The 25,992-nt window shown below is 44.3% G+C and overlaps 1 protein-coding gene across 1 annotated transcript in view; it reads right to left on the minus strand.

Annotated features, from left to right (window-relative positions):
• PUM3 (pumilio RNA binding family member 3) overlaps positions 1-18,284 on the minus strand; it is a 28,770-nt gene extending 10,486 nt beyond the window's left edge. The window contains exons 1-12 of the mRNA XM_035141023.3: positions 18,081-18,284; positions 16,725-16,907; positions 14,467-14,602; positions 13,738-13,813; positions 12,570-12,663; positions 12,423-12,489; positions 6,223-6,397; positions 3,836-3,939; positions 3,318-3,396; positions 2,659-2,757; positions 1,184-1,237; positions 399-479 (exon numbers count right to left, since the gene is read on the minus strand). Coding sequence (XP_034996914.3) covers positions 399-479; positions 1,184-1,237; positions 2,659-2,757; positions 3,318-3,396; positions 3,836-3,939; positions 6,223-6,397; positions 12,423-12,489; positions 12,570-12,663; positions 13,738-13,813; positions 14,467-14,602; positions 16,725-16,907; positions 18,081-18,171 — 1,239 coding nt within the window. The 5' untranslated portion in view covers positions 18,172-18,284. The remainder of the gene's footprint in view (positions 1-398; positions 480-1,183; positions 1,238-2,658; positions 2,758-3,317; positions 3,397-3,835; positions 3,940-6,222; positions 6,398-12,422; positions 12,490-12,569; positions 12,664-13,737; positions 13,814-14,466; positions 14,603-16,724; positions 16,908-18,080) is intronic.
• Between the last annotated feature and the right edge of the window lie 7,708 nt (positions 18,285-25,992).

The following is a 25,992-nucleotide window of genomic DNA, read 5'->3' on the forward strand; positions in this document are numbered from 1 at the left end:
TCAATGGATTCATATAGCACTACCATCTTCTATGAATGGTGTGCAGACACACACACACACACCCGCGTGCATTTTGCAGTTACAAGCTTGCCTAAGAATTCAACGCACAGGAGAACTAGATTCTACATAACAATAGGTAGCAAGTGATTCAGCGTAACTTGAGAGTTTCCAGCACACATACCATCTCAAAATCAAAGCAGTTAGTAAATGGCGTGTGCTATGACATTCTAGGCAACAATAAAACCACCACAATGAAGTTAGTTTTGTCCTACAAGAAAATAAACTTGAAATGTTTGAAAACCAGGCCTAAAAACAAGTGAGCGTTTCCAGTGTAATTGACACCTTGTTACTAAGTGAAACAGGAAATCTTGAGAATTTTAGGAAGTTAGATTACTTACAGATATAGTTAGCTGTTTCACAAGCTTAGTGTCATCAATGCAGTCAAATGCCGCCAGCAAAACTAAGTGTGAGAATTCGCCCTGAAATAGGAACCAGAAAGAAAGAACATCAAAAGACATAGAAGCCCAATTAACCAAGCAACTGGTCCAACAAGTTCATTTGTTAAAGATCAACAATGACTATTCATCTCACACAATAACAATTTCCATCATACTATTTCTTATGCACAATTACTGGGAATTAAGCTTCACTTAACTCTGAGAGACTTACATCTGAGTAAACGGGCTTAAGGTTTCATTTGAGGGGAATGTTGTATTAACAGAACAAAAAAACCCAGCCCTGTCATCATCCCTCAGTTGTTTCTGTGTAAAGCAGTCATTTCAAATGAAGAACTATTCCACAGAATAAAGTCTTATTTGGCATCAAGCTCAGTAGAACACAAATTTGTTTTAGTCAGGCCAAAAGTCACAAACACAAGTTTTCAACAGAAGTGAATGTGTATCTCAGCTGCACAGAAGTCCTGCTTCTATTTTTGGCCCTTTGCTATGGAATTTGCTTTTTGGTCTAGGTTCAAATCACTTCTTTAAAGTCATGTATATTGATGATTCATACATAAGCTTGAACACTTGAGAATAAAATTTCTCAATCCATGTAGTTCCAATTGAAAATAATGCCACAACAGTGACTTTTTGAAGCAGCACTCCTAAAGCCACACTTGCTTCCGAGTAAATATGCACAGGAGTCTGCTGCTCAAAATTACGAACACATCTTTAAAAATACTCACATTAGCTATTTTTTCAACAAAAGTCTTCATGGTTTTCATAATGACTTTTCTGTCCTGACAAGAGAAATGAAGAAAAACCAATAAATTAGTGTGTCAGGCAAAGAAGCTTTAAAACGAATGCAGAGCCGCTGCATGGTCGGGTTTCTGACTTCAGAATGTGCAACAATCCTGAAAATAGAATAGAATAAAAAAAATAGAATAAATCTTTATTGTCATTGTCCCTTTGCGGGAACAACGAAATTTGGAGGATGTCAAAGAGTCCAGGGTTCCGTGAGGAAGTACGTCATGCAATATCCCATTTCTCTCCCCGCCCTCCCCATTCTGCTCTCTATTAACTGCCCCCCCTTTCTCCATATTTATCTGTAATCTCATCTCTGCTCCCACCTCCTCCTTACTTCATTCTGTTTTTGCTGTTTATCGTCTCTACCTTCCCTTGTCCAGTTCAACTACACCATGCAATCTCTTCTAGCAATTCACAACAGGTCAAGGCAGCATGCCTGGCTGGCTGAGACATGCTGGAAAAAGACTGACACCCCCTGGATCCAGGGAGACGAAGAACACTGCAGACACAGAGGAAAACCTTCTTCTCCCGTCTCTTCTCTCTTTGCTGATGGACCATGTTCCACAAAGAGGCATTTTAGCTCCCTGTGGCAGGGACATCCAACTCCCAAGAGACTGCGATCTACTCCTGGGGGCGGGGGACTAGCAGTGATCTACCCATGGGGGGGGGGAGAGAAACACCAAAGTTGTTGAGCTTTTTTCAGGGTAGCAAGCCAAAGTTGTTCAGCTTTTTTGTTAGGGGAATCCGCCTGTTCTGCCACTTTTTTTGGGGGGGGGGGGAGTGGCAGACTTCGCTGAGTAAAAAACCCGGCTGCAATAACTCCCTCTTCCGCCTTTGCAATCGTGCACAAGGACAAAGCAAGTGGGTGGGGGGGAGGTGCTCCTTTTCCGCCACAGAGGAAAATGAGCCCGCAATCTACTGCTAGCCCCAGGAGATGGGGATCGACCTGTTGGACATCCCTGCCCTATGGGATGCAAAATAAGCCAGCTGGTTGCTGCAACCAGCCTGTAAGTCTTCTGTATTTTGAGAAAGCCCTGGCAGAGATCCTGACAGCACTTCAGCTTATGTACAAGTCTCAGCTTTAAGCATTTACATAATGAAGACACAGCTCTCTCTCTCTCTCTCTCTCTCTCTCTCTCTCGCTGAAGTCTGAATTTTCAGCATGCTTGCCTAGGCACCATGATAAGCACTGTCATGCCATTTGAGGTGCAAGGCTAATCATAAAGCCTCCTTAGTACCTTTCACATACTAATTCTAACGAAAGGGTTGGGCATTTCCATTCTTTTATGTCTCACAATCACATTTGTCAAAGTCAGACACAGCTAAGTTGCGAGGGAAAAAGGCTCCCCAGTGAAACTTTTTAGAAAGGCCTCACCCATTCCACCCCCACCCCAATTCACACCTGCATACAAACCTTGGGGGTCCCATGCCACAGGCAATGTATGGCGACTCTGGCTCCATCGTGCGTGTGTGCCAAGTAGATTACAGATTCTCTGATTGACTCAATCATTTCCTAGACAAAGCCAGATTTAAGGAGATGGTTTTAATGAATTTAACACAAATCATCTACCATAATATAAATGGCATTATTCTGACCAGCTCTGTGGGCCTGCGATACCTTTCCTTACAAGCAGGAATGGAAAGTATTTCAAATTCTCATAACCAGAGTCATTCCAAGAAGAGCGACTAAAGAGAAACCCGAGGCCACCGGCATGACCAAGAACAGTGTGCTTTGGTCACAATCATCACAGGACTACCAGCATTTAATAAGGAAGAATGTCTAAGTTCAGGTATGCAAATGCAGCTGGAAAGAAACCAAGAGTTGAGCGCCCTGATCCAGCCCTGTCCTGCTTCAAGACATGATGCCTGGCAAGTTGTGCCAGGAAGCTGGGAAGGGTGTGGATCCTCTGGAGTGCCTCCGTTATACTTCAGATTCCTAATCCAGCAAGCGGAGGAGGCACAGGAGCTGCTAAGAGGCACAGCTCTGCAGAGGAGAAGCGCCTGGCATGCACTTGTACTGTTTATTCGTTAACATGAAACCAGATCGAAACCCATAGCTGTGGCAATACTTACCGATCTCTGTTTTGGCGTGGCATGGATAAAGAAGTCCAGAAAGACTTTATGCACCAACGAATGCTTTATCACAGCCTCCCTGTCAGATGAAAGAGGGGGGAAACAAACAGAAGTCTGTGCAGTACTTACATAATACTATGACAGAGAGCTCCTTGGCTCTCCAGATGTTGGCAGACCACAAGTCCCATTCACCCCAACCCCCATGGTCAATGGTCACAGATAACGGGAGTTGGAGCCCATCAACTTCTGGAGGGTCCCCGTTTCCCCACTCCTGCTTTCAGGAGAAAGAGAGGAGAAGCACTGGGGGCTTGTTTTGTTTTTGAAGGACCTTCCATGTTCCCACAAACAAAGGGCCACATTAAAGAAGTCATCTTGGAAAGATCTGCTGGCCTTTCACCAGCTTAAGTGTTTACATTCAAAATGGAACCATTTCCAAGTTATCTCAAGAGACGTTAAAAGGGATGAGCAGCTCTCCGCAGTTGGCTGCGATATGCCTCGTGCTAAGTTATTGCCCTTACTTTTGCGCCATTGGAGTCAGGATCTGTTTCATTTCATCCAGAATGGCCTCCCGCTTCTCAGGCTGAGCCTTCAACACTTCCTCTAAAGTTGGGTGTTCTGATGACTGAAATTAAGAAAAGCCGCTACTGTACACTGAATTTTAATGACATTAAAAAGCCAAAGCACAAGGAAGAAGAAACTTCAGTATCAAGCAAGTCTGCCATCCTCTTTTGACACTGTGACCTCATCAGACTCGGTTGAGAGGCTCTGTACATCCACAGGACCTCTGATAAACCACTGGCTTCCCTGTGACAGATGGTCCAGCTAGAACGTCATATTTAACTATTTAAGAGGGAACTGAAGTCTCCAGAAAGATCTAGACGAAATCCACTTTGTACCTAGTGACCAGAGAAGGAAGTTTTGTGAACAGCTTGAACTGCACTCCGTTTCCAAGGATACATTTGGGAGTTTATCTTGCAGCTCCACCTGGTCTTATTGACATACTAGAGGTCCTGATGAGACATATGGACCCCAAGATCTTTGTGTAGGCTGGAAAGCAAGCAAGGAGTTTAAAAATATGCAACTAAAGGGGGAAACACCCGTGTCAAATGCTCTGCCTGCCTGTTTTAATGCTGTAATTGGGACAAAAAGAAGAATGCACTAATTCATTACATTTGTACAGTATATTCATCCAGGCTTACTTTTGACCTTTCTGATCCATCCAGTTTTATTTACACAGAGGAGAATACTTTTTTTATAATGAAAGGGCTGCAAATAAGGGAGAACTGCCCCATTATTATTTCATTCAAGTGCGCTCTGCAGAGGTCCATCCTGAGACACTCTTGCCCAGGCTTCCTCAACCTTGGCCCTCCAGATGTTTTGAGACTACAATTCCCATCATCCTTGACCACTGGTCCTGCTAGCTAGGGATCATGGGAGTTGTAGGCCAAAAACATCTGGAAGGCCGAGGTTGAGGAAGTCTGCTCTTGCCTCTCAGTTCCAGCATAAAGATGGTCTAACCTACGACACCCCAATTCACAGCAATGCAGGGGTTGGCTTCCTACTCCCATATCCCCAACAGAACAAGGGAAGCTGTGGCTGAAATTACACCGATAGAGAATCCAGCAGTTGCACCTGAGTGCAGATCAGCACCACGAATCAGCTGGTGAAGGAATCTGACTTCTCTGCAAGCAGGGTAAGGATCACAGTGCAATTTGCAAGAGGGTCCTATTAAAAAGGCTGAAGTGGCTTCTATTCATGCAGAGCTTTTAAAAGGGTTCAAACAGCAGGTATAACTGCTTCTTACATTCACTTTGATGGCAGTTTCTAATTAGTGTGCAAAGTGGAACTCCTGTTAATTGGTCTCTCATTAAAGATATCCACATGTGATCTGTGAGTCTTTAATAGAACATGATGCTGCAGCACATAATGAAATAAGAATTCAAGTAATAGCATATTAGTACACATGGTTTCAAAGCTTTTAAAAGAACTTCATTAAGCTTAATTTTTTATATAGGAATTAGAATGGCTCTAGCCAGATTCTCAAACATGAAAATTCCTACTAAATCCACTCCCTTTCAAATGTAAGCTAATGATTACTTTTTAAATCCTTAAAAAAGGCAATTGGGGGGGGGGGCATGGAACTAAACTGAAGTCAAATGTTGTATAGCAAATTCAACTTTTAAGACTTCTTTATATTGTACCGGAACTATCAATAATTGCAAACCAATCAACTTGAACAATGCTCTCCAGAGATCTCTAAATTCTGCAGGAATCAAATACCTATTTTTGTCTATAAAGACTTTGCATTCAAGTTTCACACCAGACAAATTAAAACATAGTGGCAGGTCGTTCAAGTTGGCCTCTGTCATTTAAGCAGAACCAACGCTTCTTAATAAAGTCAACCTCCAGAGAAGGGACCAAGTAAACATGTGTTCAGGTGCCAATACATTTTTGAAACAGCTAGAGCAGATCTATGCATCAGCTTGCTCTGTATCCCAGTTTTAATGAAGTTATCAAGATGTTAACTAGAATCATGGGAACGGCAGGTTTGCTCATCAACAGAATTCCTAGTTTTCATAGTGGCAAAGTCAGTACTCCCAAGCCCCCCTCTTCATCCTTTAGCCCCTAGTATGCTCTACTCTGCTCTAGCGAAGGATCTCAAAGGTAGGAAGGAAATTCTGGTGGGCTGAGACACAAACAGCACTGACTGCATGTACAGGGCACAGATGCAGAGGGGGCCCCCTTCAGAGCTCTAGCTCTGGAAATAAAACAGCAGTATTTCCTTTCCCATTGGCGACCCTTCCTTTTCTCTCCCATGGCGCACTGTATCCAAAATCTCAAAACAATACTGTGGGGGACAGCTGCAAAAAAGGTTTGTGGAGAGGAAGCTGCCTCGATACACCACCTTGTAGACCTGGAACGTGTTCCCATACAGCTCCTCGGTCAACATGTTCCTCTGCTCCAAAATGGCTTTGTCGTTGTAGGCGTACTCCACCACAGCCGATGCTTCAGCGTGGCGCAGCATCTTCCTGACCTCGCCTTTAAAGCTTTTGATTATCTCTGCAATTTGTGGCTTCGTTCTGTTTCAGGAATAAACATGGATAGTGGCTCAGCATATTGGAAAAGAAAAGCGGAGCAGAGACTTTGAGCAATCACTTATTAAACACAACTGATTTTTAATTCTTTTTCAATGGCGGGGAGAGAAGAGAGACTCTGATCCAAACTTTGGTGCCACTAGCAAGGGGACGGAGTTGTCAGAAGGAGCGGAAACTTTTGCCACCTTCCTCTTCCTTTGGGGGACCCTGTGGAGTAGTGCTGGGAACTGCAGGGGAAGGGATGAAGCAACAACCGTTGACTTCCCTTCCTGCGACAGCCAGGTCCCTCTGTGAACAGGAAGAGCCATTCCATTCATGGAAGGCAGCCTGGATCCAGCCCACATTTTATCTTACTGTTTGCGAGTGTTACATAGAAGAGAGAGACACCAGCATCAGGCCAATCACTGAGTGAGTGTTTGGCTCTGCTTAGTAGCCAACTGTGACAAATTGAAGCACTTTTAAAATGTTTATTTCTGCCCGGCTGGCAAAGAGTTAACCCACCTCCAGCCTGACTGGCATAGAACTCTGATGGGGGCGGGACTGTGCCAGGTTTGAAAGGAGGGAGAGTCGGTTTGGTGAGTTAGGAGGGAGAGGGAGGAAGGTGTGGTGTGGCGTTATGTGGTGGCTTATATGAAGACAGTTAAGAGGCTAGGAAAACTTAAAGTTAAATGTTTGACTGAGTTTATTTTGTACAACTGGAACAAAGCTAATTAATAAATGACACGTTAAAGAATCACTTATGTTTTTAACACAATAAAACTTCATCTCTGTTTTTGCCAACAAGAGGTCCGTTTGTATTTTTCCAGCGAGGTACCAGGACTCACAGCCGTGGTGACTCAAGAGAGGGCCAAACTCACCTCAGGCAGGGAGGTGGTGGTTTGTGTCCTGAAGTTACACGGAGGAGGCTTAGAAGGGTAACCTGAGGTGCCAAGAAGTTGCCAGAGTGCCTAGGGCAAACTTCTACAGTGGGGGAATCCAACTGAGGGAGACCCTTTACAGGAGGCAAGAGGTTATTCCTGGGGGACAGCCTAGAGTTTCTTAAGGTACCAGGCCACGTAGGCTGGAAGGCTCTCCTTACTTAGAAACCCATTAGGAAAAGGGGTTTATTTTTGAGGCGGCAGGAGAAGAGGGTGGGTGTTTTCCCCTCTGGATTCCTGTGTCGCAGTGATAGTAAGGTAGAGTGGGACCCGGGTCGTCACATTTTTGGTGGCAGCGGTGGGATCGAAATTCAAAGCTCACGCGCCTAGTTTGGTTTGAGTCTGTCAGGATTTTCCTGTGAGGAAAATGACTCATGTAAGAAAACCCAGAGAGGCAAAAGGAGATGAAAGAACGGAAGGGGCTGAGGGAAGCCCAGGTTCTGAGGTAGAAGTTATGAAACTACGAATTGAGATGGCCCGAATTGAAAGCGAGAGGGAAAAAGCCAGAATTGAAGCTGAGGAGAGAATGCAGTCCGAGAGGTTAAGGGTTCAATTAGAACAGGACAGAATGAAGCTTGAAGAGATACGTTTGCGATCAGAATTAACTAGTAGCCCAGTTAATAATGATAGTATCGCAATTAATTTAAAAAGGTTCCCCAAATTTGGAAAAGACGATAATGTCGAATCGTTTCTATTTACCTTCGAACGCGTTTGTGTGGAATTTCAAATACCTGAGGAGAACTGGATGCTTTATTTAAGACCTCAAATTTGTGGGATACTAAGCGAAATTTATGCTGACCTGAGGGAAGAAGAGCTGTCAAGTTACCAAGTATTTAAGCAAAGGGTCAGGGTTCGATGTGGACTCACGGCTGAACAAAGCAGAAAGGCTTTTCGTGAGGCAAAAAAGGAACATAAAGAGACTTATGCCCAACTAGCTAGCCGCTTAGATAAATTACTTGACAGATGGATTCAAGGGAGTGGAGTGAAGGACTTTGATGAGTTAAAACAATTAATTTGTTTAGAACAATTTTTTAAGCAAATCCCTAGCAATTTACGTTGGTTCTTGAGGGATAAAAAACTGAAAACTGTGGCACGGGTTGCCGAGGTCTTAGACGAACTACAAGGAGATTTCAATGAAATAGCATTCCCAAAACACTCACAGAAGGGTAATCCATGGAGAAACAGAGAAAATAAAGACAGGCAAGAAAATTTTCCTGTCAGGGAATCAGTTTCTGACAAGACAGGGTCTAAGAAAATCACTTGTTTTTTCTGTAATCGTGAGGGCCATGTACGTGCCAGGTGCCCCCTGCTGGTTAAGTCGCAAACTACACCTACTGCAGCTAAACAAGTAAAATTGATAATGCAGTCACAGGAAAATAGCTCGCCTCAGACAGAAGGCTCAGAGAAATCAGACAGTCCAGCTGAGACTACTTCTAAGGTCTTACAGGTCTGGAGGGCTGAGCAGGAGTGCAACCAAGATTACATGGAGCCAATTGAATTAAATGGTCAGTCTTGTTTAGGTTTGAGGGACACTGGAGCAGAAGTCTCACTGGTCAAATCACAATTTGTTCCAAAGGAGCAGTACCTCAAGGGTCAGTCCTATGGTTTAAAAGGCATATGGGGCCCACATTTTGAAGTACCATTAGCTGAAGTTGATATTACCTACAAAGGATTTTGTGGCAAATGGAGAGTAGGAATCCTAAATGAGTTGGAGGTACCCTTTTTAATAGGGAATGACCTAGCTAGTCAGAAGCACCGTATTCAAGTGATAACTAGGTCACAGTCTCAAGTCACTGAGAGTAATCCTCCTGCAGTTATAGAGTCACCCATAGAGCCTGGTGAGGATGAAGGGCTGATTAGCGTGCCAGTGGTCCAGGAGCACGGTGCCCAATTCTTGAGTGATCAAAAAGAGGATGAAACTATAAAAGAGCTGTGGGGTAAAGCACAAAGTCCTACTGCAGAAGTAACTGTGGAGAACCCCTGCTTATTTACCACCATTGAGGGAAGACTGTATAGAATTTCTAGGAGGAGGAAAACTGCTGCTGTTTGGGAAAGGAAGAAACAGTTAGTGTTGCCAAGAGCTTACCGGTTGCAAGTGCTACAAATGGCACATGACGCACCCTCAGCAGCGCATCTAGGCATTAGAAAGACTAGTGATAGAATCCAAGCAAGATTTTACTGGCCTGGGATGGGCAAAGACATCAAAGAGTATTGCAAGTCCTGTGTGATCTGCCAAAAAGCAGGCAAAAGAGCGGACAAAACGCGAGGCTTGTTACAGTCTATTCCTGTAATTACTGAGCCCTTTTCCAGAGTAGGAGTGGACATCCTCGGGCCTATCTCCAGAGTTACAAAAAGGGGGAATAAATTTATTTTATGCCTCGTGGATTATGCTACGCGCTATCCAGAAGCAATACCTCTGAAGGACATTGATTCCAAGACTGTAGCAAAAGCCCTCATGTCGGTGTTCTTAAGGCTGGGATTCCCCAAAGAAATTATAACAGATTTAGGGACATCCTTCACGTCCAAGACCATGGAAGAGCTTTTAACTCTTTGTGGAATTAAGCATGTTAAAACTACGGCTTATCATCCACAGTCGAATGGCTTGACGGAGAAATTTAATTCGACCCTGAGCCGGATGCTAAAAACCTATTCCATCAATCATCCTAACGACTGGGATGAGAGGCTGCAACACTTCCTATTTGGTTATCGCGAAGTGCCGCAGGAGAGCACAGGGTTCAGTCCTTTTGAACTCCTATTTGGACGACAGCCACGAGGACCCCTAGACTTGATGAAAGCAGCGTGGTCAGGGGAGGAGCAGATCGACAGCCCTGATGTTGTGACGTATCTACAGGAGCTGCAGAGCGACCTTCAAGAGCTACGGGAGCAAGCTGCTCACAACTTGCAACAGGCACAGCGTCGACAGAAGCAGTGGTATGATGCACACGCAAGAGACAGATCTTTCCAGCCCGGTGACAGTGTGCTCGTGTTAAGAACAAGACGTCGAAAGAAGTTGGAGATGTCGTGGGACGGTCCCTTCAAAGTGGTCGAGAGGATATCGGCGGTGAACTATTTGGTAGAGTTAGATGGGGAAGGGAACCGATGTAAGAATTTTCATGTAAATTTACTTAAGCCTTATTTTGACAGAAATAAGTTGGTGTTACAAGTAAAGGGGAAGATGACCCAAGGAATTCATTTAACTGGGTGGGGAGAGCTGAGGAATGGCACAACTCTAGCAGAGGTGTCATTCGATGAAAGTCTGACCCCAGAGAAAAAGGAGCAGTTAAAATTAGTCCTTGCTCAGTTTGCCCAGATCTTCTCAAACATCCCAGGGAGGACCAGCCTAGCAACTCATGTAATAGACACAGGGTAAGCACATAAGTGGGAAGGAAAACATCATAGCGGACGCCTTATCCAGGTATTTTTGAGAGGTATAGAATGGTGCAAAGTATTATATGAAACGGTGGTAACCCTAGCAAAACATTTGTGCTTAGGCGTTATAATCTAACACATGTCAAACATGGTTTATTTGTGTACAAGTTTATGAGATGTTAATTTAGTTGACTTTGTAATATGAGTGTTATAGAATGCATTGAAGTAATTTTAACCCCAAGCCCATTGCTTTGGCATTGCTCTAGTTAGTTAAGAGCAAGCCGACGCAATGTCTTTGTGGTGTGGGAGATATGTGACAAATTGAAGCACTTTTAAAATGTTTATTTCTGCCCGGCTGGCAAAGAGTTAACCCACCTCCAGCCTGACTGGCATAGAACTCTGATGGGGGCGGGACTGTGCCAGGTTTGAAAGGAGGGAGAGTCGGTTTGGTGAGTTAGGAGGGAGAGGGAGGAAGGTGTGGTGTGGCGTTATGTGGTGGCTTATATGAAGACAGTTAAGAGGCTAGGAAAACTTAAAGTTAAATGTTTGACTGAGTTTATTTTGTACAACTGGAACAAAGCTAATTAATAAATGACACGTTAAAGAATCACTTATGTTTTTAACACAATAAAACTTCATCTCTGTTTTTGCCAACAAGAGGTCCGTTTGTATTTTTCCAGCGAGGTACCAGGACTCACAGCCGTGGTGACTCAAGAGAGGGCCAAACTCACCTCAGGCAGGGAGGTGGTGGTTTGTGTCCTGAAGTTACACGGAGGAGGCTTAGAAGGGTAACCTGAGGTGCCAAGAAGTTGCCAGAGTGCCTAGGGCAAACTTCTACAGTGGGGGAATCCAACTGAGGGAGACCCTTTACAGGAGGCAAGAGGTTATTCCTGGGGGACAGCCTAGAGTTTCTTAAGGTACCAGGCCACGTAGGCTGGAAGGCTCTCCTTACTTAGAAACCCATTAGGAAAAGGGGTTTATTTTTGAGGCGGCAGGAGAAGAGGGTGGGTGTTTTCCCCTCTGGATTCCTGTGTCGCAGTGATAGTAAGGTAGAGTGGGACCCGGGTCGTCACACCAACCATAGTTTTGGGTTGCTTGGTACAAATCCTGCCCCTCTCCAGGGCTTCCAGGCACTTGCACCAAACTTCAAGGAGAAGCAGAGTCTTGTGCACTGAACTAGGTTTTAGAGGGAAAACAGCACGTGCAAGAGAAGGCCTGCAGAGCCAGAAAAAGTCTACGGAAACCTTACCAAAGAAGCTGCCTATAAATGACATGGCATGACTCTTCAACATACAATGATGCTATGAGCTGCTTTAGAGACACATATCCAAGCCATACCCACCAAATCGGCATTTTTCAGACTTGGCACAGACATCATTAGTATCCAGAGACTTGGGAGAGACAAAACCAATTTCTTTGTCTTTTGGAGCCAGAGGACTTTAGACACACAAGCATTTTCCAGAGCAGTGCCATGATCTCAGTGGGATCACGAAAGGGAAGGAGTGGGTTTCAATGACCTTACCTTCACATTGCGTTCTGCCCAAGCCCATTTCATCTTTTCGACAACCGGGAGACACAAGAGAGTAAGCTGAGCAAGGATTGGAAGCCAAGCACCACAGTCCAGCTCTCTCATTCTCTCCTTTACACCCTGTTCTCTGGCTTGACTTCCCTCAGAAGTGGAGAGAAGCAATGCAGGCAGAAGCATAGAAAAGGGAAAAACCTACCCATAGGCTAGAAGCTTCTTCACCACATTTCTGGAATACTTGGCTTTGCTTAGTTTGGTGAAACTATCTGTGGGATGAGAAACCACCATAAGAAGCTGTAAACACAAAGAGCTCTGAAGGCAAGCCATTTGTTTCTGGAAACTGTACCTTTCAATTCTTCAAATACTTCCTGCCTTTGCTCTGCATTGCCAAACTGAATGTAGCACTGGATGACACGGGTCGAATCGTGAGCAAACGCCATCTGGGGGGATAAATGGTTCCCTTTAGATGAATCATTCCCCCAAAGTCATTTAGGCAGCATTGCATTTCAACAGATTTATCTTCACGGTTGGCTTCAACAAAATTCCTAAATGTTGTCTGCAGCTAACTGGGGCTGCCAGAACATAATACACTCCCAAGGAAATGAACCGTGTGAGTGTGCTGGCTTTAGGCAAGTAAACAAACTAAGCCAATTTGGGGGAGGGGGGAATGCCTCTGTACTTTTCACCGTTCCAGCATTTGGCATTTCAAGCGCTCCTACAACCTGCATCATCATCATCATCATCATTATTATTGATACATAATAGAAACACTTGCAACACAGCAACACATAGTAGTAGTAGTAGTATCAATTGCATCAATAGATGCATTTGAATTATGGTGCTGGAGGAGACTCTTGAGAATCCCAAGGACTGCAAGAAGATCAAACCTATCCATTCTTAAGGAAATCAGCCCTGAGTGCTCCCTGGAAGGACAGATCGTGAAGCTGAGGCTCCAAGACTTTGGCCACCTCATGAGAAGAGAAGACTCCCTGGAAAAGACCCTGATGTTGGGAAAGACTGAGGGCATAAGGAGAAGGGGATGACAGAGGACGAGATGGTTGGACAGTGTTCTCGAAGCTACCAACATGAGTTTGACCAAACTGCGGGAGGCAGTGCAAGACAGGAGTGCCTGGCGTGCTATGGTCCATGGGGTCACGAAGAGTCGGACACGACTAAACAACAACAGTAGTAGTTAGTAGTAGTAAAAGAGGTGAAGCATTCCAGTACAAGACAATACAGTGAGTTGGATCCAGAGAATGGGATATTCCCACTTCCTCTTCCTGCTCCAGCTACTTGCAGCTGCTGAGAAGCTGTGTCCTGGCCTTGGAGACCTTTGGGATACTTGGCAGGTAGATGAACTGTTAGGATGACCCTTGGGCCTGGGAACAGACCTTCCACTTGCCCCCCCCCCCTCACATGGAGGGGCAGCAGAACCAGACATGCCCTTTCCCCATTATTACAAAACCCCAACCATTTGAGAGTCATGTTTCAATGTATTCTGCTATCCTTCTTACATTTTTTATTTTCCCACGAAGCAGCTCTTGGAGTTCACTCAACATCTTCTCCCGCTTCTCCTTCTCACATTTTTTCCTACAAAAACAAGAAAATCTTAAGACGATGCAACAATTGTTATTATTTTTCTTGACGAATGAATTATCTTGTACTTCAAGAAGTTAATTGGCATCTAATGTTGGAAGACTAACATGTTAAAGTGCTGTCCAGAATCAACTGAGAGCAGCGTAACAGCATTATAGCACTGCAAATGCAAGGGGTGGAGGTGGCCTGGGCTTCTACACTCAAGGCAAACACTTAACAACAGGTGACAAACACTGCAGGGTACTCAACTCGCAGGTAGCCTCTTTGTCCAAAGTTTCTTTTGTAATATGTAATCCTTTATACATGCTTCAATGAAGGACACATATTAATCTGGATATAAATGAACCTAAAACACTGATGTACAACCTCAATTTTATAATCCTTTTAATGTATAATAGATTACTGTGTTTTATTTTTCTGTTGGAAGCCGCCCAGAGTGGCTGGGGAAACCCAGCCAGATGGGCGGGGTATAAATAATAATAATAATAATAATAATAATACTTATCCACCCAGACAACTGCAGCAATAAACCGTGTCGGTGTGTGCCTTATACTGAAGTCTAAGGCAGGACAAACTTTTTTCCTTCGTGAGAAGAAAAAACAAGTACAGTGTTAAGTTCAGGAAAATGCAGCGCAAGTCGTTCTTACTGCCTCAGAGATTCCCAAATCTGCTTCCCCTTAAGCACCACATCATAGTTGGCTTTGTCATTCAGCTGTCGGCTCTGCTTCAGCTCCTTCTTCTTCTTCTTGATGTCGTCCCATTTAGGCTTCTTAGGTGCCGACCCTGATGACAAAAATGAATTCATTGTGGAGCACACTTTAAGATTAATCAAACATCACACAAGTTAATGAACAAATAGTGCCAACTGTTGAATGCAGACTGCTCTGTTCATGGGATCTTCTCCGACAGCAATACTTCCCTAATCAATTTTTGTCAGCTGTGCCTCTGTTTTAAATTCCAAGAATGTCAGTCTGGAGGAAAGCACCAGCTTTTTAAAACTGTTACAGCTTATTTTGAAACAGCAGCCTGTTCATTTACATGATACCAAGTTGAACCATGTATACATATAGCCCAGTAGGGTAGACTCAGGCAAAGGCTCTCCAGTGACTCTCCACCTTTCCTTAATCTCCAGGTGCCAAAGGTTGAACTAGCAACCTTTTCTATACAAAGCACCTGCTCGTTATCATGGAGCTCTGACCCATTTTTATCGTGATATTACAGGTTTGGGTTTTACCCAAGGCAAGCTCTGAAAACTCAGGACGTAACTAAAATCTGAACCTCAGGCTCATAACTCATGCTCCTGACCATCCATCCTTGCGACATTTATAATAATAATAATAATAATAATAATAATAATAATAATAATAATAATAATAATATATTTATACCCCGCCCATCTGGCCGGGTTCCCCCAGCCACTCTGGGCGGCTTCCAACAAAACATTAAAATACAGAAATCCAGAACATTAAAATACAGAAATTACAATGGCAAGTGTGCTGCTGTCAACCTTGGAACCAAAATCGTGACTGGCTGGGTATTATTCCAGGCGTTGTGTGGCTACTGCTGATGTTAGGAGGGAAGCTTGGGGTGGTTTGGCTGCAGTGACGTTGAAGCACAAAGAAGATACAAGCCAAGCAGCAGCCAAACTGTCTAGCTTTGCAAGAAAGTCAGGCAGGGCCCCGTCCTCACCCCCCCCCCCCGTCCCCGTGGCCAAGCTAGGAGGGGGTGGGACCTACCAATCAGTGGTAGAAACTCAGATATATAAACTAGGTGCCAAATGGCTCCCTAAATCAATGTTACAGCCATCCAAATGGAATGTCTAGTTGCCATTTTGGGGCAAGATGGTGCTAAAGTCTTATTTTTCAAAGGATGGACTGTGATTGATTCTCAGTTGAACAGTTGGCTAGTTCAGATAACAACCTTGAGCAGCATTGAGAGCTTGGAGAACCTAAAGAACAAAAATCACGTGATCCAGGGACAGTCCACATATATTATTGGCCTATTCCGACATCTTTTTCGTAATGGTGACTGCTCCTGTTCTGGCGGCACAGAAAAAGCCGTTTGATTTCTGAAATTCCTTCTGATTGTGCATATAACTGATAGAATTCTACAGGGTGTGTTGTTAGTGTGTGAAAACAGGTGAGATCCAATGATCCCCACATGGTGGAGACGTCGGGCACTATTCTGGCGCCCAGGCATCTTCACTTGCTTGCAAGTGGAGAATAGCCAGGTGCAAAATGCGCCTGGTTAATTTGAGCACTGGGAAGGCCCTACGAACCACAACTTTTGACTTCACTACCAAGGCCAGCATAGCACTGTGGGGCCCTGCTTCAAACCACTGTCTCAGCTCTAAACGCAAGTTTTGTGCAGAGATGAATCTACAGCATGCAGGCTGGTCACAAGTCACACATTCTTCAAAAGAAAACATTCACCATTAAGATGTGAACTTCTTATAGCTCCTAATCTGTATAGGTACCCAGGTGGATTGGAACACTTAAATTTTAAAAAAAAATCACACAATACAAAGTGATTTGATGGCTTTGATGGTGTTTCTTGCTTGGCAGGGGGTTGGTCTGGATGCCCCTTGTGGTCTCTTCCAACTCTATGATTCTATGATAAAACCATAAAAAACACCTCAAATAGGGACAACTAAAGCTACTCGGTAAGCTAAACCAACTAGATAAAATACTCAAAAGCCTGGGCAAATACAGGTCTTGAGCTGGCACCCCAAAAATGGCAACTTCTATGGGGATGGCATTCCACAAACAGCCCTGTCACATCATCAATAGATTGTGGACAGTAGACACCTTCAAATATCTGAAAACTTGCACATTCACTGAGACATTTATCTTTCTTTGATCAATGTATCTTTTAAAAAACAAATAAACCCAAGTATTATTCTCACCTCCTTCTTTATCATCTTGAAGTTTGCGCTTCCTGGTAAATTTTTCTGGTGGTTGTTTACTCTTGAATTGTTTCACTCCAGTTTTACCAGGCTTTTTGTTTCCTCTCTCAAATTTCTTACGTTTAAATTTAGGCTTGCCATCTTCACCTCCTTTTCTATTGAATTTGGTTGGAGGACCAGCATCTATTTTAAGTTTTCAAAAGAGGTAATTTCACAGAATCAACAACTGATCAATTTGTATTCAATATGTGTTATATTATTCCAAGTCCAACTTAGATATTTCAATTCAGGGAGGATAAATGGAAGGGCAAAAGGCAACATGGGACAAAAACCTTAAGATGGAAAACACATAATGTACTTGGATATTTTGTAAAAAATATATTAAAAATACTTTTTTTGGTAAAAGCGGCTTATTAGATTAGTTTTTATCTAACAATCCCTACCATTTGGTGGACTTACATACAGTACATGGCATACAGCTAATATGACAGAACTTTCCCCCAGTGGATATACTTCGAGTTACCCTTTATCCCTGCCATTGGTGTGCTTAAGGCAGAATCACATGAAACAGTCTTCCACTTTGTTTGTAACAGTGATGTTAAAAGAGTTATATGAAATTTGTGGATTGTCACTTCCTAAGCGGGGAAACTGTATTGATCCTATACATTCATACCTTAATTTAATAAATAAAAAGTGCCTACATGGTTTTTTTTAAAAAACAGTCTTCCACTTTCCAAGTCAGGTTTCTTCATATAATTATGGTGAATAGAAACTGGCCCACACTCTCGGAGAACAAATTCAAATTCCGACTAAACAGCAATGTCTATTCATCATTAGAAACGTAGAAGACATAACAGGATACATTATTTAATGGGAATAGAATTTGGATCAAGTGGACATACTGTACTGCCATGCTGGGGGGGGGGGGAACAGCAACCAAAAATGCTGTCACTACTTCTGCTAAAGTGAAGAAAGGATTTTTTTATTTAAAAAAAAAGCAAAGGGACTACAAATTACAGTATGGTGCTCTATTACTGTTGTTGTTGTTGTCATTTGAATTTCCCAGAGGTCTCAAGGCGGTTCACAGAATTATTTCTGTATGTGTTAAATTTGTATTGCACTTTTCCACCAGATGGTGCACAAAGCAATAATAATAATAATAATAAACCTCCGCAAGATCTCCGCCAGCGACCTCCACCTCCCAGCCAGAATTATTCTCTTCCCCAGACACTGGCGATGCGGGGGGGAGGGTCCCATAAAACACACCCGCGACCCCCGGGGTCAAGCCCTCCCGCGACCTTTGCCTTCGCCCTCGGAGGGGAGGCCCGTTTCTTCCCCCCCCCCCCGCCGCCTCACCCTCCTCCGCCTTCCTGGCCAGCGTCTTCTTCGCGGGGCCTCTTCCTCCTCCTCCGCCTGCGGGTCCCCTCCGCCTGCGCTTGGCTTCCATGGGGCTCCTCGTCCGGAAGGAAAAGGCTCTCCTCAGTGGGGAAACGCTTCCTCACTTAGCCGCACGTGCCGCCCGCTCGGCGAAGTCTCCAGCGGCACTTCCGCTCTCTCCTCAGCTTTTTCCGGCGGAAACTCGCTCCCATTGGACGAAGGGGGCCTCTCATCGGTCAGCACTTCCGCTTCCCAGTAGAACGCCGGCGGGATGGTCGGCAGGGGGCGCCTTTCGCTACTCTCCCGCCCTCTAAAGGGGAAGCGGAAGTGACGGCCGCGCGCTGGCTGCTCCCGGGAACCCGGCTGCTGCTGCTGCTGCTGCTCTCGAGCTTCGGCGAGGCCATAGACGTAGAAAGGACAGAGTGACCCACAGGCACGCCCGTCTTCCGCCTTCTCTTTTGCGCCGCCGCGTCCCTCCCTCTGCGCGCTCCCTTCGGGGGAGAGAGAGAAAGCATCTCTCTTGTCAGTCAGCCAAGAGCCTCCCACCCTTCATCCCAAAGGGGGCGAAGAAGAAGGGGTCTTTTGGACTCCAACTCCCATCACACCCTTCGCAGCACCAGCGGTGAGGGATGATGGGAGTTGTAGTCCAAAAAGAAAGAAGCCGCCCAGCTGGAAGGAAGGAGCAGGTGGGCCCCCAGGGGGCGCCCAGCCTCGGATCCTGGCCAGGGAGCTCCCAGCCGGCAGGCATCAGTTCCTGCCTTTGCATCGGATTCAGATCCCCAGATCCTGGGATCCACTGGCTCGTCTTTCAGGTGCTGCTTCCCTTCGGCCAAGCGGGTCTTGGTTGCAGCTGAAATCTCCTCTGGATTGCAACCCAGGAAGACGGAGGGCTGCATCCAGACGCTGCATGCATTGAAAGTGCGGCCTTCCGTCCTCTCCCCCGCCCTGAATCCTGGGATTTGTTGTTGGTCGAGGGTGCTGGGAATTGTAGCTCTGCGAGGGGTGAACTACAGTTGCCAGGGAGGAAGATAAATACTGTATAGTCATCCTTTCTTTTCATTATATTTAGATCCCAACAGGAACCATCCGTGTTCAATAAACCATTTCTAGAATGACCTAAGCTGGGGCATTAAGAGTTATTTGTACGTGTAAACAAATACATACGGCTTATGTTTGTAGGCTAATATCTGGACAATTAAAGTCACCTTCAGATACGGGAAGTTGTGTTGTCTCAAATGCAAAGTGTGGTGGGAAATTATCCGAAAGAAACTTCTTCTTCATTGCTCTTTGGTTCTGCAGATGGCATTATTAGTAGCCAACCTTTAGAACCCTTCATTTCTTAGTAAACACTTTATTTATTTTTAAGAATAGAGCAACCCCAGGATTCAATTTATAAGCTTCCAAAATTCTTCTGCAGCCTACTCTACAGTGGGAAGAGAAAAGAGGATTAGTGGATTACTCACTTTGCTGTGATTATGTGCAGCCCTCTAGTACATGGCTTAAAGACACACACAAACACACCCTTTTGTGCTAATAACGTAGCAGAACCAGCCAAGGCTGCGGCTGCATCAGACAAGGAAGACCCATGTACAGCAGACCTAGTTTTTATGGTTTCTTTTTTTAAATTCATTAAGCAGTTCAGCAAATGTGAGCCCTTGGGCAAGATTGAACTGAAGACTAATGATTCCACATACTCCTTTTTGGTGGCAGTGCAAAATATTGCCTGTTGTAGCTAGAAATGTAAATCTTTTGCGCACTTTTGTCCCTTAGCAGGACAATCAAGCTGAGATTTCTTCCTCTTCTACTTCATTTCTTGCTTAATTTACAATTCACTGCAGATTTACACTTGACAAACTAAGGAGAAAAAGGGCATTTTCCCAGCTGTTCACGGACACTTCCTAGCAGTATCTATTTGAATCCGCAAGTCACTGTTGAAAGTACCCTACACCTTTGCCAGACTTCTCCAACCTGGGGCTCTCCAGATGTGGTCCGACAACAACAGCCATTTCCCCATCATTGGCCATGTTGACTGGGGCTGGTGGGGCCTGGGAATATCTACAAGGCACTTAAGACTTAAATATACTCATATATGCTCATCAAAGGGAGTGTTACCCTAGCTCTCTGTGTGTGGCTTTTCAGTGGCTGGGATAATGTTTCATTTTTTAAAAAAATTATTTATTCCAATATTCATTAAAACAATACAAAGCATCTTCAAATACGGCCAAGTAAATTCATTGGCATTTTTTACATATTCCATTGCTGAACTATAGAAAATCAAAAATCAAAATACGAAATATCAAGAAAAAAAAGAAAAGAGAAAAAAGAAGTAAAAAGAAAAAGAAAAAAGTAATGAAAAAAAGAAAAAGAAATTCCAGGTGAAAATAGATTAGGTCCATATAGAAAAAAGTTCAACTCGAAACATAAATCTTCCACCGCTTTCGGCACAGTAGTTCATATTACATCTTAATCCTCCTGTCAAGTAATGTTATGATGTAAATCCAACCTTTAAGCCTATCTAACAATCATAATCTTCATAAACTTCTCATCCTTACAAGGTTATTCTAAACATAGCCATGTTTTAGTCCCTTGTCTGTTTTCTTTAGATAGTCATTTAAGCATTCCCATTGTTTTTTAATCCTGTCTTTTGGTTTTTGTCGTATTAAATCTGTAAGTTTCGCCAGTTCCAGGTATTCGCATAGTTTATTTATCCATTCTCCTTTTGTTGGTATAAGGGTTCCTTTCCAGTTTTTGGCAATTAACCAAATTTTTGTTAATTGCCAAAAATTGGAATAATGTTTCAATGACCTAGCAAAGTGAGTTGATTCCAGTTGTCTGGATCCCACCTCCAAACCCTCTTCATACCACTGCGGAAAGAATGGCACTGGCTGGCTATACGCTACCAAGCTAAATACAAGGGGCTTGTACTGGTGTACTGGTCTCTCTATAGTGGGGTAGGGGAGCGGAAAATATTGTCAATATATTTATATGCCAACATCTGGCAACCAAGGTGCCCCTTTGGTTTCAGATAGTAGTACAGTGGTGCCTCCCTTAATGAACGCCCTGTAAGATGAAATTTTCGCTTAAAGAAAGGATTTTTCTAGCGAGGGTTGCCTCGCTAGACGAATTCATTTTACGAAAAATTTGTCTAGCGAATCACGGTTTCCCATAGGAATGCATTGAAATTCAATTAATGCATTCCTATGGACAAAAAAAAACTCAAAAAAATCCAATGCATTCCTATGGGATTCGCTAGACGAATTTTTTGTTATAAGAATAGACCTGTGGAACAAATTAAATTCGTCTAGCGAGGCACCACTGTACATGGGTCGACGAGCTTAAAAAGCCCGGGACACAATTTTTCACATCCCTCTACTGTGTATGGGGCCCATTTTCCAGAAGTGATGCATTTGGCATTAACTCTGGAAGTGTTGAATTTGGTCTCTCAGTAAGTAACATTTAACGAGCTCCAAAGACTGGTTTTGATGTGAAAAGGCCATTACATGCTCCTCAATGTACAATTTCTGTCGTTGCAAAGGCTGCTTCAGCAAATGTAATGCACCTAGGAACGTCACGGGGCAGGCTTTTAGGTGCCGAAAGCTCTTTCAGGAGTCATTATTGGCCATTTCGATAGTCATTTTGATTCTGTTTTGAGAGCAATGCTTTTATACTTGCTGGTGTGGGAGAACGCCCAGGCACCGTTCTTGAAAGGGCACCTTCATAACACACCCAGTTGTGCTTTCTCTTGCAGCAGTTCCATCCGTAGAGCAAAATAGACTGTTTCAATCTGACAAGCTAAAAGCTTTTGCAGGTTGCACTGAAATCAAAGTGCTATGGAAAGAATAACGTGTTTGGGTGCTGTTACGTATTGTGGTTTTCGCTCAGGTCCTTGGCAATTGTTTTTAGGAGGGAACTTTGAATTATGTTTGATGCATTGTTTGAGCCAGCCTCTATAATTCAGGCTGGCTCAGCAGTTCAGTTCCGTTCCGTTCCGGCTTCTGAATAAAGAGCTTCTTGAAGAATCGCTGTGTTGTCTACCCACTATTTAATAGGTGCCAAGGGCCTCCTTCACACCATACGTTTAAAGTGCTCTTATGGCTTCCCACAAAGAATCATGGGGACTTGAGTTGGAAAAGAGGGCTGACTCCCCAGGGACCCGGTTCCCAGCTGCCTTAACTGCAGCTGCCAGGATTGCACCAGAATGCTTGGCATTTAGGGTGTGGATGTGACCCTGTGTCTCTTTTCCAAAGGAGAAGGCGGCTCTCATTAGAAAGGGCAACCTCCTTTCTCAGAAGACTTTGAAGCACAGCAACGGCCGTATGGACTCGCGAATCCCTGCCTACAATTAGCCAAATAATAAATGCAAATTGCATCATTTACTGAAGGTAAAAAAAATGCAGCCCATCTGCTCTGGAGCTCATTATTCAACACCTCCCAGAGATTTGGAAGCCATGCTGGGGAGCTGTCCTTGCCTGTGCTGCTCACACTCCTGTTTTATGTCCCGGGATCTTTCTGATCGAAACCGTACCTGCAGTTCTTTGGGGCCCTTCATGCAGTTGCTGAATAAAGACGAAAGGAGCTCACAGCAATGCTGTGTGTAGCTGCCATGTGTACCACTGAGGAGGGCAATGCCCGTGGTAACTTTGATAAGGAAAACACACACGGATTTTTTTTGGGGGGGGGGGAGAAAGGTGGAATGTGGGTCTATCCACACAAACACCCTTGTACCAAGGGGTGAACATTAACTAGTCTAGGGGGGGCATGCAGCAATTTCCCCAAATTCACAACCAGCCCCCGCCCTCCCATTTTGCTCTCTTTTGCCATCTCCCTCTGGGTGCGGCAGCAGTCACACACCCTCCTCCTGCAAGTAGATATTTCTTTCGGAAAGCAACACCCCGCTTTCATTTGATGATGCTGATTCGGCATCAGATGTCGCTACACAGACAAACCTCCTTAGCGATGTTCTGATTTCATGAAGTGTCGAATAAGAGGCTTTTCTCCAGTCTTCATCTCTCCCCCCCCCCCCCGGAGCTTGTGTTCCTCCAGATGTTGGGCTCCCGCCTCCCTCCATCCTGGCCGGCATAGCTGCCAAGTTTTCCCTTTTCTCACGAGGAAGCCTATTCAGCATGAGGGAAAATCCCTTTAAAAAAGGGATAACTTGGCAGCTATGCTGGCCGGCATGGGGGGGAATGGGCAGGGACAATGGGAATAGCAGCCCAGCAACACCTCCCCATGCCCTGGGAGGAGGCCACCTGCTTGGATGGTGCTGGCACATGGAGTGAGTGGCAGGCAGTGGGCTTACCCAAAACAGGTGAGATATTACGCATCCAAGCAGTGACGTGCAGTGATTTTTTTTTGTGGGGAAGAATTAGGGCCAGAGGCACCAGCTTGCAAGAGCGACGTGGAGGGGGGGGGGACATTGTGTGCGATGCATCACGACGACCTGCGCATGAGCATTGCACCTCCCTCCCTAAGCCAGGCAGAAGCTTCCCAGGATTTGGGAGGGAGGCGCCAGGAGAGCATTCAGGGGCCTAGCCTGGCCCCCTAGTCCACTGATCTCACACCGGAACTACGAAGTAATTTAGCCTCACAGGGTCACAGAAGTTCTCAAGGGTGAAATTGCTCTACAAAAAATATTTGTTTCCACCTCCTGGCGACCAAGTTGATGTTGGATTTTTTGAATACTCAAGTTACTTTAGAGCCGGTCTAATGTAAATACTGTCTGTTTAAGAGAAACAGGTGCCGGTGTTTCTGTTAATTGCTCACAGGCGTGGGCTCTGCTTCTTGTATAGAAGACTCTGCCAGAAAGCCTTCTGTATCTCTAAGTTAGATCTTTCAGTTTGATTCATCTCTAAGTAGATCACTCAGTTGTTCTCAGTTTAAGAGATTCCTTAGTTGAATCTTAGTATGAGAGTTGCTTAGTTATAATGCTAGTTTGCTGTTAATTCTTGGGTAGTTTAATGGGAGTTTTGTGGGAGCTTTGGAATGGGTTGAAGGTTGGAATGTTGCTAAGAGAGAAAGCATTTATCTTTAGTTTAAAGTCTTTTTAGAGACAGTTTGTATTTCAGTTAAAGAAACCCAACCGTTTGTATTTTCATCTGCATACTTTTACAAGTGTGCAGCTCGTAAGGGGTTTCATATAAGGGAGATAATACCCTACACTCTTGGTGGTGTTTTCTTAGCCAGGTCAACTTCTGACTGCGTATACTCTGCGTGAAGCGTACTTTAAAGGGCCGCTGGAAACTGGGATATATTATTTAAGTTAAGCAAGTTTCAATACCCAGTTTTCTCCAATATTATTCTTATCATATATATATATATTATTTTCCAATAGTAATTTAGCCTCACAGGGGCACAGAAGTTCTCAAGGTTGAAATTGCTCTACAAAAACATTTGTTTCCACCTCCTGGCGAGCAAGTTGATTCATGAGTTAAAACGTGTCTTGGGGTGTGTGAAGCCATTATTGATCTGATACTTTCATATAGAGGAGTGATGCCATCTTGACCCTATAGCCTAAGTGACCAACCATAGAGATACAAGACCAGTTTCCCCTTCAAAGCCAAGTTCTGAGGTTCACAGCTCACAATCTGAACAGGAGGGAATCTCAGAAGGGCGCGTCAAAGTTCACCCAAAGAAATTCATCTTACAAAAGGTTCCTGTGTTATTTTTATGGATATAAATGTCAGGACAGAGGGAGGAGCAAAAGTAGCTCAGCAAGGAATATGAAGCAAAAGCTGCAGCCTGGCTGGTTTCAGCTGCAGTCTGGCTGGCCTGTATCCATTTTCAAAGCAATGAAGCCCGCAGCTGAGACGGCAAGTTCTGCATCGGATTAAAAAAAAGCAACTATGGAGTTGTGCCCTAAGCATATACAGTGGTACCTCTACTTACGAATAACTCTACTTGAGAATTTTTCTACTTACAAATGGAGCTCCATCCGCCATCTTGGATGCGGTTTAGATAGGATTTTTTTCTACTTACGAATTTTTAGATAGGGTTGCTTCAACTTAGGATTTTTTTCTCCCAATGCATTCCTATGGGATTTGACTTACAAATTTTGCCGACTTACAAATGTGTGTTCGGAACGCATTAAATTTGTAAGTAGAGGTACCACTGTATAGATTTCACTAGATTGTGGATCAGATTGAAAATGAGGAGAGAACAATTGGAGCTCACAGCGAAAGGGGAAGCAGCATCAGCATCTCTTGACCAGCAACACCAGCAGAACTTAAGACAAATTTCCCCTTCATGGATCAATGCCTTGTCGTGGCGAAGGGGCTTGAATAACTCAGAGAAGCTATGAGCTATGCCATGCAGGGCCACCCAAGATGGACAGGTCATAGTGGAGAGTTTTGACTAAACGTGATCCACCTGGAGAAGGAACTGGCAAGCCACTCCAGTATCCCTGCCAAGAAAACTCCATGGACAAAGACAACAGGCATATAAAAGTTATGACGCTGGAAGATGAGCCCCTCAGGTCGGAAGGCGTCCAACATGCTACTGAGGAAGAGCGGAGGACAAGTACAAGTAGATTCAGAGCTGATGAAGCAGCTGGGCCAAAGCCGAAAGGACGCTCAGTTGCGGATATGCCTGGAAGCGAAAGGAAAGTCCGATGCTGTAAAGAAAAATATTGCATAGGAACCTGGAATGTAAGAACCATGAGTGGAGGTAAGCTGGATGTGGTCAAAAATGAGATGACAAGAATAAATATCGACATCCTGGGCATCTGTGAACTAAAATGGAAGGGAATGGGCGAATTCAGTTCGGATGACTATCATATCTACTACTGTGGGCAAGAATCCTGTAGCAGAAATGGAGTGGCCCTCATAGTCAACAAAAGAGTGGCAAAAGCTGTAATGGGATGCAATCTCAAAAATGACAGAATGATCTCGATACG

Source organism: Zootoca vivipara, chromosome 15 (assembly GCF_965207765.1).
Source record: "Zootoca vivipara chromosome 15, rZooViv2.hap1.1, whole genome shotgun sequence".
Classification (NCBI taxonomy): domain Eukaryota; kingdom Metazoa; phylum Chordata; class Lepidosauria; order Squamata; family Lacertidae; genus Zootoca; species Zootoca vivipara.